At 43.1% G+C, this 11,556-nt stretch overlaps 1 protein-coding gene across 4 annotated transcripts in view; it reads right to left on the reverse strand.

The window, feature by feature from the left end:
- CDH17 (cadherin 17) overlaps positions 1-11,556 on the reverse strand; it is a 110,991-nt gene that overhangs the window by 18,723 nt on the left and 80,712 nt on the right. For all 4 annotated transcript variants that reach the window (XM_059394861.1, XM_059394862.1, XM_059394864.1 and 1 more), the window contains exons 11-12: positions 9,238-9,314; positions 7,141-7,332 (exon numbers count right to left, since the gene is read on the reverse strand). In XM_059394861.1, coding sequence (XP_059250844.1) covers positions 7,141-7,332; positions 9,238-9,314 — 269 coding nt within the window. The remainder of the gene's footprint in view (positions 1-7,140; positions 7,333-9,237; positions 9,315-11,556) is intronic.

Genomic DNA, 11,556 nt, shown 5'->3' on the forward strand with positions numbered 1-11,556 from the left:
GGAGATTCCTCAAGAAATAAAAAATAGAAATTCCCTATGACCCTGCAATTGCACTCCTGGGTATTTACCCCAAAGATACAGATGTAGTGAAAAGAAGGGCCATCTGTACCCCAATGTTTATAGCAGCAATGGCCACGGTCACCAAACTGTGGAAAGAACCAAGATGCCCTTCAACGGACGAATGGATAAGGAAGATGTGGTCCATAGACACTACGGAGTATTATGCCTCCATCAGAAAGGATGAATACCCAACTTTTGTAGCAACATGGACGGGACTGGAAGAGATTATGCTGAGTGAAATCAGTCAAGCATAGAGGGTCAATTATTATATGGTTTCACTTATTTGTGGAGTATAACAAATGGCATGGAGGACATGGGGAGTTAGAGAGGAGAAGGGAGTTGGGGGAAGTTGGAGGGGGAGGTGAACCATGAGAGACTATGGACTCTGAAAAACAATCTCAGGGGTTTGAATTGACGGGTGGGTGGGAGGTTGGGGTACCAGGTGGTGGGTATTATAGAGGGCACGGATTGCATGGAACACTGGGTGTGGTGAAAAAATAATGAATACTGTTATGCCGAAAATAAATAAAAAATAAATTTAAAAAAAAAAGGAATTCCCTTGAAGTCCCCTTCTTGATATTTAGCTTTAATTTCTTTAAATGAAAATGTCACTTCTCTATCATGGCTGGTCTTTTTGAATTCTCAGACCCTGACCTATTATTTATTTTTTTTTTTTGGTTTAGCAATTTTAACAATTTTTTTATTTTAAGGTATTTGTCTTTTGACTCAGATTTTTTTTTTAATTTTTTATAAACATATATTTTTATCCCCAGGGGTACAGGTCTGTGAATCACCAGGTTTACACACTTCACAGCACTCACCAAAGCACATACCCTCCCCAATGTCCATAATCCCACCCCCCCCCACCTATTTTTAACTAGCTTAAGAGTCATTTGGAAAAGTAATGCACACCCTTTTTTCTCATCACTGATCATTGGTGACAATGTTACATATCCCCAGTCTCTACTCCTCTCCCTCTGCCTGGGAGGGGGTGTCAGTGTTCTTCCACGTTCTTCCTGCCTCCAGGTTGACTCTAAATCACTGAGTCTGACCTTTCATTGAGTTGTGTGAAGAATTATTGCCCGTGCATGTTTTTCAGCATGTTTTTGATGAATATGTCTCATCAGATGGGACCCACAACCATCCCAGGAGGCCATGACAAGTCTCTTGACTTCGCTTTGCAGGCAAATCCCTGTGTTATGAACAATACACAGATTTTGACAAGGCTTTTCCTTGATTAAGTTCTGCTGATGATCATTTGCTAATTCAGCATCTTTCATTTCTGATTTTTTTTCCCTTGAAGATCTGGCTCAGTGCTTTTCCTGGTGTGAAAGTTAGGCACTGTGATCAATGGCAGTCTGCTCCTTTCTCATTTTTTCTTCCATTCAGTACATGGAAGAACACTGACACCCCCTCCTAACTGGTCTCCCTGTCGGTGGTAGGGACACTTACATGGCTGCTCCCAGACTTACTTTCCTAAAATGCAAATCTGACCTTGTCAGTCTTGTGCCCCATGGCTTTCTCTGCTCCTCATGGCTTTCTCTGCTCCTTAGCATGGAAGCAGCCATGTAAGGGTCAGACTCAGTGATTTAGAGTGAAATAATAGAAAATACATATATTGTTCTCTGTCCCTGGTTCCTGACATTGAGCTCTTAAATCCCTTAGAATTTCCAGGGTGGGAGGAGAAACTTTTGTTCTAATGAAACCATTCTTGATGGGCTCCTGGGTTACTTCAGGCTGGAGGCTGCTCCCCAGAAAGACCAAGCACTTCCGGCCCCCACCCCCACCTCCCAGGAAGGGGAGAGAAAGCTAGAGATGGATGATCAACCCTGTCAATATGATGAAGCCTCCATAAAAATCCCACAAGTTCAGAGAACTTCAGGTTGGTGAACATAGCCCATGTTGTGTGATAATAGGGCACCAAAACTCAAGAGTAGGCAGAAGCTCCTTCCCAGAGGACACTTCCAGACCTTGCCCTACAGATCTTTTTTTTTTTTTTTTTAATTTCTTTTCTGGGGCGCCTGGGTGGCTCAGTGGGTTAAGCCACTGCCTTTGGCTCAGGTCATGATCTCAGTGTCCTGGGATCGAGTCCCGCATCGGGCTCTCTGCTCAGCGGGGAGCCTGCTTCTCTCTCTCTCTCTCTCTCTCTCTCTCTCTCTGACTGCCTCTCTGCCTACCTGTGATCTCTCTCTGTCAAATAAATAAATAAATAAAATCTTTTATAAAATAAATAAATAAATAAATGAAAATGAATTTCTTTTCTGCATAACAGTATTCATTTTTTTTGCACAACACCCAGTACTCCATGCAATCCGTGCCCTCTCCAATACCCACCACCTGGTTCTCCCAACTTCCCATCCCCCGCCCTACAGATCTTTTAAACTAGCTGTCCCCCATGACCTTTATCATTTCCACAATACAATAAACTGATCAATGTCCATGTTTCTCTGAGTTCTGTGAGCTGCTTCAGCAAGTGGTGGGACCCAAGGAGGGAGTCATAGAGCCGACTTATAGCCAGTGGCTCCAAAGTACAGGGGACAACCTGAGATTTGCAATTGGCTTCTAAAGAAAAGGCAGTCTCATGGGACTGAGCCTTCAACCTGAGGAGTCTACCTTGTCTCCAGGTGTGTAATGCAAGAATAGAGTTAAATCACAGGACTCCAGGCTGGTGTCAAAGAACTGCTTGGTGTGGAAAGCGCACACATGTAGTGTCAGAAGTGAGGTGCGGTGGCTGTAGGAGAGTAAAGGAGAAAAACAGGAGGGCTTCTCCTCTTTGTTGAGCACATATTAAAATGACTGATTTGCAGGCCCTCCCCTAAAGAGACAAGTCAGCAGTCCCTGGTCCACACCCTTGGACCCTTGGGTTGGGCAGGTTTGGCCCCCTCAGCAAGAGGGGAGAGCACATCTGCCCACAGGCAGAAACCTGGCTTCCACCCTAGCTTGAATTAATCAGAATTGAAATAGTGCTGGACATTTATTGAGTTTGCTGTTTTCTGGGTGTTGTGCTAAGAGCTGTATATGTATTTTCACATTTAATCCACCAACATCCTTATAAAGGTGCTACCATTGGGGCGCCTGGGTGGCTCAGTGGGTTAAAGCCTCTACCTTTGGCTTGGGTCCTGGAATGGAGCCCTGCTTTGGGCTCTCTGCTCAGCAGGGAGTCTGCTTCCCCCTATCTCACTGCCTGCCTTTCTGTCTACTTGTGATCTCTGTCAAATAAATAAATAAAATCTTTAAAATTAAAAAAAAAAAAAGAAAAAAGATGGTGCTACCATTTTACCTATCTTTACAGATGGGAGAACTGAGGTTTTGAGAGCAGACTGCATATGATCAAGGTCACAGGGCTAGTAGGTGGCAACAACCGGCTTTAACAGAAATCATTTTCCTAGAGGAGTTATGGGCCTGGGGTCAAGTTCCCAGCTCTTCCATGGCTGGGGGACTTGAACCTCATCCATACAGTGGAGCTTAATTCTGCCTTGGCTGGAGTCAGGGTAGGACACTAAGGAGGAGGTCCGCAGACATGCTCCATAAAGTGGAGCTGACTATAGTTGGGCAATATGGCTTCCTTGGCAAATGTTACCTGCAGTTAGCACATTTGTAATTCAGGGGAACAGTTGCTGATAGAAAGGTGACTAAGAAACTTGGTTTCCGGATATGACACCAAAGGCACAGGCTGTAAAAGGAAAAGGACACCAGCGGCACTACGTCAAACTGAAAAGCTTCCGCAGAGCAAGGGAAATCAGCAGCAGCATGAAAAGGCAACCTGCAGAATGGGAGGAATTATTTTACAGACCATATATCTGATGAGAGGTGATATGCATCATATAAGAAGAAACTCCTGAAATTCAGTGGCATAAAAAAAATAAACAAATTTTTGCCTAGAAATAACTAGGCAAAGGACTTAAACAGACATTTCTCCAAAGAAGACATACAACTAGCCAACAGGCTTATTAAAAGATGCTCAACATCATGACTCATCAAGGAAATGCAAATCAAAACCATACCTACTAGGAGAGCCATTATCAAATTTAAGAAAAGAAACAAGTACTGGCGAAGATGTGGAGAAATTGGAACCCTCCTGCACCATTGACAGGAATGTAAAGTGGTGCAGCTGCTGTGGAAAACAGCCTGGGAGTTCCTCAAAAACTGAAAACTAGAACAACTCTATCGTCCCATAATCCACTCCTGGATATCTACCCCAAAGAACTGAAAACAGAATATTTGCACTCCCGTGATCATGCAGCATTATTCCCAATAGCCAAGAGGTGGACACGACCCGAAGGTCAACTGACAAATGAATGGGTAAGGAGAAGGTGTGGTATATACACACAGTAGAAAATTTTACAGCCTTTTTAAAAGAGAAGAAAATCCTGCCATATGCTATAGCACAGAAGAAACTTGAGGACATCAAGCTAAGTGAAATAAGCCAGTCACAGAAGGGCAAATGAGGTTTGATTTCACTTCTTGGAGCTACCTGGAAGAGTCCAGCTTACAAGGAATAAAAAGTAGAAAGGTGATGGATCACCAGGAGCTGGAGGGTAGGACAGGGGAGCTGCCATTCAAGGAACGTGGAGTTTCATTCATGCAAGTAGAAAGAGCTCCAGAGATGTTCTACAACAGTGTGCTTAAAGGGAAGGTACGCAATAAAAGGTAAAAGGATAGATTTTTGTGTTATGTGGTGTTTTAAAACTAGTTTCAAACATTAAAAAATCATTAACACAATGGTTCAAAGCAATGGTGGTCCCCTAGCAGCCAAATGGATAAGGAATTCAAAGCTAAGTCATACACAGTAACCATGTTAGAGAGTCTAACTTATTGAAAAACACTACAAAGAGTATAAACACATGCATCTGTCATAGTGAATACAGACATCCTAAGGGTAGGTAGTTAACACGGGGGGTATCCTAATCAAGAATCCACACCTTAGGTCCAGTTGCTGCTTCCTGTTGAAGAGATCCTAATCAGTGATGCACACTCCAGAGGCAGCCACTGCAGGCCTTGAGCTACAACGGGCTCATGCAGCACTGTAAGGTTTGTTCATGGGCAGAGTGATCTTACAAAGAGAGGACGTGGTGATATTGGTGCTATCCAAGACACGAGTTTGGTTTAAAATATACTATAATCTCTCAGTCATCACCTGAACAGGAGTGTGAGCATCTGGCTAGTCCAGCCGTCTGTACCCTTCAGAGTTCTAGAATTTCAGTTCTGTTCTGTCTCTGTCTGGGATTCCTTTTCTTTGGACAATCAGACAAATCCTCTCACTGGAATACTGTTTTCACAGTGCCCGAAGGACAGAGAGCTAGGACTTTACAGGCCTAAAGCACAAGTTAGGTAACTGTTTTTGTGCCTGTTAATAACTGTGTATAGGATAGAATTCAATTATTTATTCAGCCAACAAATATTTATCAAACTACTATATGCCCAGCAGCATTCCAGATACTAGGAATAAAACCACAAAACAATAAGGATGTGACAAGGATTTTGGTCAGAGGCTTGCTCAGTTGTAGCATACCTCCTCATGTCAAGGTTTTGTGGAAGGCAACTCACAACTCGCACCCACCACTAATCATTCGGGGTCACCAACATCTCTCTAAAGGTGCCCATTAGCCACAAGTGGTCAAAATAACTTAAGCTGGCTCACAACAAGACACCACAAGAAAATGTTGACATACGGGAATCTTTCATACTGAGATAGCTGACTAGAGAGCTCTGGTCCAGGAAGAAACTGGGAGCTGTCTGCCCCTCCTTCTGGGAAAAGATCCAGCATAATGCCTGGACCACCCACTGCCAACTCTGAAAACTTCCCTTTCCTTTATCTGATCCTTCTGCAATTCTTCTCCACGTAGACAGCCATGAACAGGTAGGGGGGTCATCCCCGCTCCTTTTACAAATGTCAGACTGACACAGGATGCTAATAGTTTCAGTTGGTCCTCACACAGACCTCACCACTGGAGCCCTTTGTTGGAAGTGAAGTCTATGGTAATAACAGGATCAGAACCCAACACTCTGACCCTGGGGTTGCTTTGGTACTAACTTTTTTCCCTGTGTTTCTATCCATCTTCTGTGAAATTACTCTATTTTGTCTTCCTCTTCAGCTTTCCTTTTTTTCTTTTTTTATTAAATTTTTATTAGCTTTCCTTGATTCTGAACCAAAACTTTCCTCCTGAGCCTTTTTTGCAGCCTCTAGCACACTGCCCTATAAACCTTCAACACCCAACCATGCCTACAGATCCACTATTGCTATAACTCTGACCCCTTATAGTTCTGAATATATCAGATGACATTGAGTAATGCTTCCTGTTGAGTCATCTGGTAAACCATTTACATGTTCTAAAGCATAGATGAGGCAGCCTTGGGGAAAAAGGTCAATATTTAGAGGTGTATGGTGGGGAGTGGGAGTAGATTGAGGGAGGGCTAGAAAGATCCTGAACAAAGAAGCAGGTACTATAGTAATCAAGACTTTGGCTCTAGACTTCCTAGTCCTTACAGAAGGTGAGATAATGTGAGAGCCAGTGAGCTTAGCAATATCCTAAAAGATGAAAGTACAAGGTTGGCAGGAAGGACAGGATGAAAGGATAAATCTATTAAACCTTGAAAGGAGATCTACTGATTTCCAGTCATTATTAAAGGCACATTAGAACAGAGGGCCTACAGCCTTAAGGGCTCATAGGGCTCATCCAGTTTAGTACCCCCACATTTGTAAAAGGAGAGGTAAAACCCTCAACAAAACCTACCCACTCCCAGAATTTAACAAATAAAAGTATAGAACACCTAGTTAAATTTGAGCTTTAGGTAAACAACAAACAGTTTTTTTTAAATTGTCTGTCCTATATTTTATCTATTTTATATGGCAACCCTACCTCTCTCCACAAAGGTTACTTATTCAGTTAGCAACAGACCCAGAACTAGAATTTTGGTGTTCTGCCTTTCAGGAGTACAAGAATGAATGCCTTTGCTAGGAGTCCCTCACCACACCTGAGAGGTTAAGGCTAATCCACTACCCCTGCTTATTGACCCTTGTACCGTCATAAGAAACTTGATTTATAAAAAAGAAGAAAATCCATTAAAGGGGCTCTTTACCTTTTTAATTATGACATATCCAGCATTGGTTTGGGGATCTGTGTCAACCCCCAGTTGTCCATCACTGTCTCCCTGTATAATACGGTATAGGATTTTAGAACTCCCAGTGAATGGCTCATCAGCATCTGTGGCCTGGATGGTCAAGATGGTGGACCCAACAGCTGTGTCTTCAGCAAGGGTTAAGATTCCATACTAAGAAAAAAATAGGGGAAGGAGATGAGAATGTCCATTGTCATCAAACATAATTGCCAAGGGGCAAATCTGTCTCTTTGGATTCACAATGAACACAAATCATAGTTTGCATTAATACTTACCAAGCATGTTTTCTTACCTATAAATATGTGGCCATTGATTTTTGACATCAGTCATCCTCATAGACTGATATCCATTGCACCAAGAAACATGTCTCAGGGAGTTATTGGTAGGATTTTAATACAGATTCCCCTTCTCATATCCAATATGTTTATTAACTACAATTATTATACTAGTGATGATATAAATCAATAGCTACTATGTACTGAGTACCTAAATTGCAGCAGACACTTCACATATATATTCTTTTAGTTAATCTGTAACCCACCAAGGAAAAGAGGTTAAGAGCCTGAACTTTGGAATCAAACAGCCTGGGGATGAACCCTCAGCTTGCCACTTAGTAGCTGGGTGACCTGAAGTAAGTCACCTCGTTTCCTCAAGTCTCAGTTTCATCATCTGTCAATGGAAATAATAGCAATACAACCAACATCCTGTTCGCTGTGATGATTGAGAGAGATAAAGCATGTAACCCCCCCCTGAATGCCTGGCACATGATAAGGACTCAGGAAAGATAAGCAACAAAGCACCCTATCAAGTCATCTCCATTTGGCAGGAAAGCAAAGGATTAGGGAAGTAAACCCCAGCCAAGAGTTCGCAACTAGTGAGTCTGAGAATTGGAACTCAGGTCCATGCTGGTACAACTCCAAAGCCTGTGTTCTTGCTCATTGGCCCACACCAACCCCCACCACTGCACTGAAAATCCCCCAGATTATCTCTGTTGGCATCATGATCTTAAAGATGCTACCAGGCAGAGCCCGGAGGGAGGCCTGGAGCAATGACAGATGCCTACCTGCTCTCTCTAAGGCCCAATTTGCTTTCCAGCTCCCAAAGCAGGATATTCTTATCCTCAGTGTAAAACCACCATCTTGATGGAACTCGAGAAAACCACAAGCCAAGAAAGGGCTCATGGAGACTGAGAAGCAATGGGCTCTTTATCTCATGTCTGAGGGGCCCCAGAGCCTGCAACCCCTTACGTTCAGTCACACCTCTTGCTCCCAAACCCTATCATAAATCAATTCCTTTTCTTTGTCACAGCTTTGTCCCTATTTTCATTTATAATCATCATCACAAGGCTCTGGGCTGTCCCTTAAATGACTTCAAACATGACATAACAATCTAGTCAAATGGGTTTCTCTCTGCTCCAGAAGAAATAGAGACCTCCCTTTTAAGGGAAGCTATGGTAAAACCACCCCAAGTTTTAAGCCCACATCAAAATAAGTGAATGTTTTTCTCGATGTTCTCTCAACTGATCTTTTTTCTCCTGCTCTTTCTGCCCAATTTTCCTAATTCTTGCAAATGTCTTAAGCACATTCTTCTTTGGCTTAACCGAGAGGTCAGTTTTTCCTCTCTCTTTCTCTTACCCAGTTATTACAAAAGGAGTTTAAATCACCAGTATTCCAAATATTAAGTTTTTGACTGAAAATGCTTGTTTGAGATGTAGTGGTAATCCATTCACTGTCACATATTATATAAGGACAAAATGCAAGTAGCCATTCAATTCCTTTAAATCTGACAAAGATGGTCATTGCAGCTTTTTAGCAAGCCCTTGGAAGAAATGAGCCATTGGTAGAAGTTTATAAGCAGATGTTCCCAGATACTCTAACAGTGAATTCTGTTGTTCCCTGAAGATTTCCACTGAAGATGGTATCTGGGTTTGTCACCAGTGTACTGACTAAAGCTACCTTTAAAGTCTGGAATTTTTCCTAACTACTCACTGTGACTTTATCCCAGAAGTCAGGGTCAAGTAATATGAACAAAGAAAAAACAGCAGATGAAAATACTTACATCTGATTTTTCGAAGATGGGGATCTGGTCATTGATATCAATAACATGGATCTGCACATCACAGAGGGTTTTGAAATCTGAAAATCAAAGTCATAGCACAAAAACATTCATCAAATATCATGTGTTAAAACGATAAATCTGTAAGAAATACATTGGCAAGGGGAGTGACAGTCACAGTCACAATTCTGCCATGGACATGCAGTGTTTGTGGGGGACAGGATTCTCTGCCCCCCACCTGCTCCCCACAAGCAGGTCAGCAAGAGGAGGCCGGAAAATCTCTAATAGAAGCTTCCCTGGGCATCTGCCCCTTCGTAGGTAAGGCTTGTTCCTCATCAAGACTGGTTAGGTTTTTTTGTTTGTTTTTTGTTTTTTGTTTTTGTTTTTCCCATGAAGCAACCTCTTTTTTCTAACTAGTGAAACTTATGTAGCCTTCAAAACCTAATGCAAAACTGCCTTTCCAGAAAGCCTTCCCTGAGTCTCCCAGCCAGCTGTCTTTCCTTCTCTGAACACTTCCAGCCCTTACCATGCTGCATCTCCTCTGTCCTATACACTGGGAAAGTCGGGTGCCTATTCCTCCAAATTCTTCCAAATACAGTTAGCCCCCTTCAAGAGGCCTGGCTACTCATACAGTGGGAGGCAAGAGAAGGTCAGAAGGAGCTCATAGAAAATGACACCGTCTTTGAGGGGTGAGTTTGCCAATTCAAAGATCTAGTCCAAGACAGCAGGTTCAAGCTAGGTCCAAGATGAGCATAGAATACAGGTGGGGATGGGGTGTCCAGGGAAATATCCAGAATGAGAAACAACATGACAGGTTCTTTGTTGGGGTCACCGTGGCTCTAAGTCATGATATACTGTGTTGTATAATAGCTAAGACTCCGGGCTCAGGAGTCCCACTGTTGAATTCTGACTCTGCCACTTACCAGATATCTGAGAACTTATCAGATTGTGTGTCATTTGAGTTCTCTGTGCCTTAGTTAGTCTTTCTATAAGATGTACATAACAACAGAACTGGGGTTCTTGTTATAATACAAATTGTCAGCACTCTGTGTACCAGGCACTGTATTAAGTGCTTTACTAGCATTACTCATTGCATTGTCATACGAGTTCCATGACTTAGGCACTATGATCATCTTCATTTCGTTCATGAATGAGGACACACAGCATAGAGAAGTTAGGTAACCTGACCGAGGTCACACAACTAACTAGTGGTCAAGCCAGAATTCAAATCTACCTGCTCCCTTTGCCCTCTCTGTCCACTCTCCACCCTTCCACTCCACTCCGTGTCCCTGGAGGCTGACCCAAGTAACTGCATCTGGACATCCTGGCTGCTGCCAATGGCAGCCCTGATCAGGAGATGGGAGGAGGGGCAGGAAGAGAGAGGTTGGGGGTAGTTTCCCCCAGCAGCCTCTTCTGCAGGCAAAAGTAGAGGGCATGTTCCTTTGGGGAATGCTCCTTTGATTGCCCCTTCACACCTCAGTGGAAGGAGGCTGTCCTTTGCACTTCATACCTCCATTTGGTTTCCCTTAACCCTGTCCACAACCTTTACAAATCCCTTCTTTAAACTCTTCTTGGTTATTCCTTTCGAGGAACTGCTTCTTGCTGGGATCTTGACAGATGCACTCAGGGAGTCTAACTCCAGAGATGGTGTCCAATGCACCAGACAGGCAGCCAGGCTTGTGGTCTAGTTGAATTATAATAGTGGATGCTGATTAAAGCAAAGATCAGTCCTCAGAACAAGAATGACTAACAAGGGTCAGGGTGGGGTTGGGAGTTGGGGGAGGTTTCCAGGACCTGAACTCATTGGCTCCTTGCTCTGCACAAAACTCACTTGGGGAGGGATGCCTGGGTGGCTCAGTCGGCTGAGCGGCTGGCTGCCTTCAGCTTGGCTCATGATCCCAGAGTCTTGGGATCGAATCCTACATTGGGCTCCTTGCTCTGCAGGGAGCTTGCTTCTCCTTCTGCATCTGCCTGCCACTCTGCCTACCTGTGCTCTCTGTCTCTCTGACAAATAAATAAAATCTTAAAAAACAAACAAACAAAAAAACCTCATTTGGGGAAAAACAAAACAAAACAAAAACTCACTTGGGTAAGTTGTGTGGCCTCCTGGGTAGCAAGCCCTCCCTGATTTTATGTAAAACTGTATTAATTAAGCCCAGTCTCTAGGCTATAACATTCAACAACTGAATGTTGAATTCTTTCTGCACACTTATATATTTATGTGTAAATCTATTTGCTCCCTATTTTCTATAAAAATACTCACATAGACAATTTGTAATCTGATTTCCACCTTATGCTCTTAGAGCCTCACCTTACTTCATT

Source organism: Mustela nigripes, chromosome 3 (assembly GCF_022355385.1).
Source record: "Mustela nigripes isolate SB6536 chromosome 3, MUSNIG.SB6536, whole genome shotgun sequence".
In the NCBI taxonomy this organism is placed as follows: Eukaryota; Metazoa; Chordata; class Mammalia; order Carnivora; family Mustelidae; genus Mustela; species Mustela nigripes.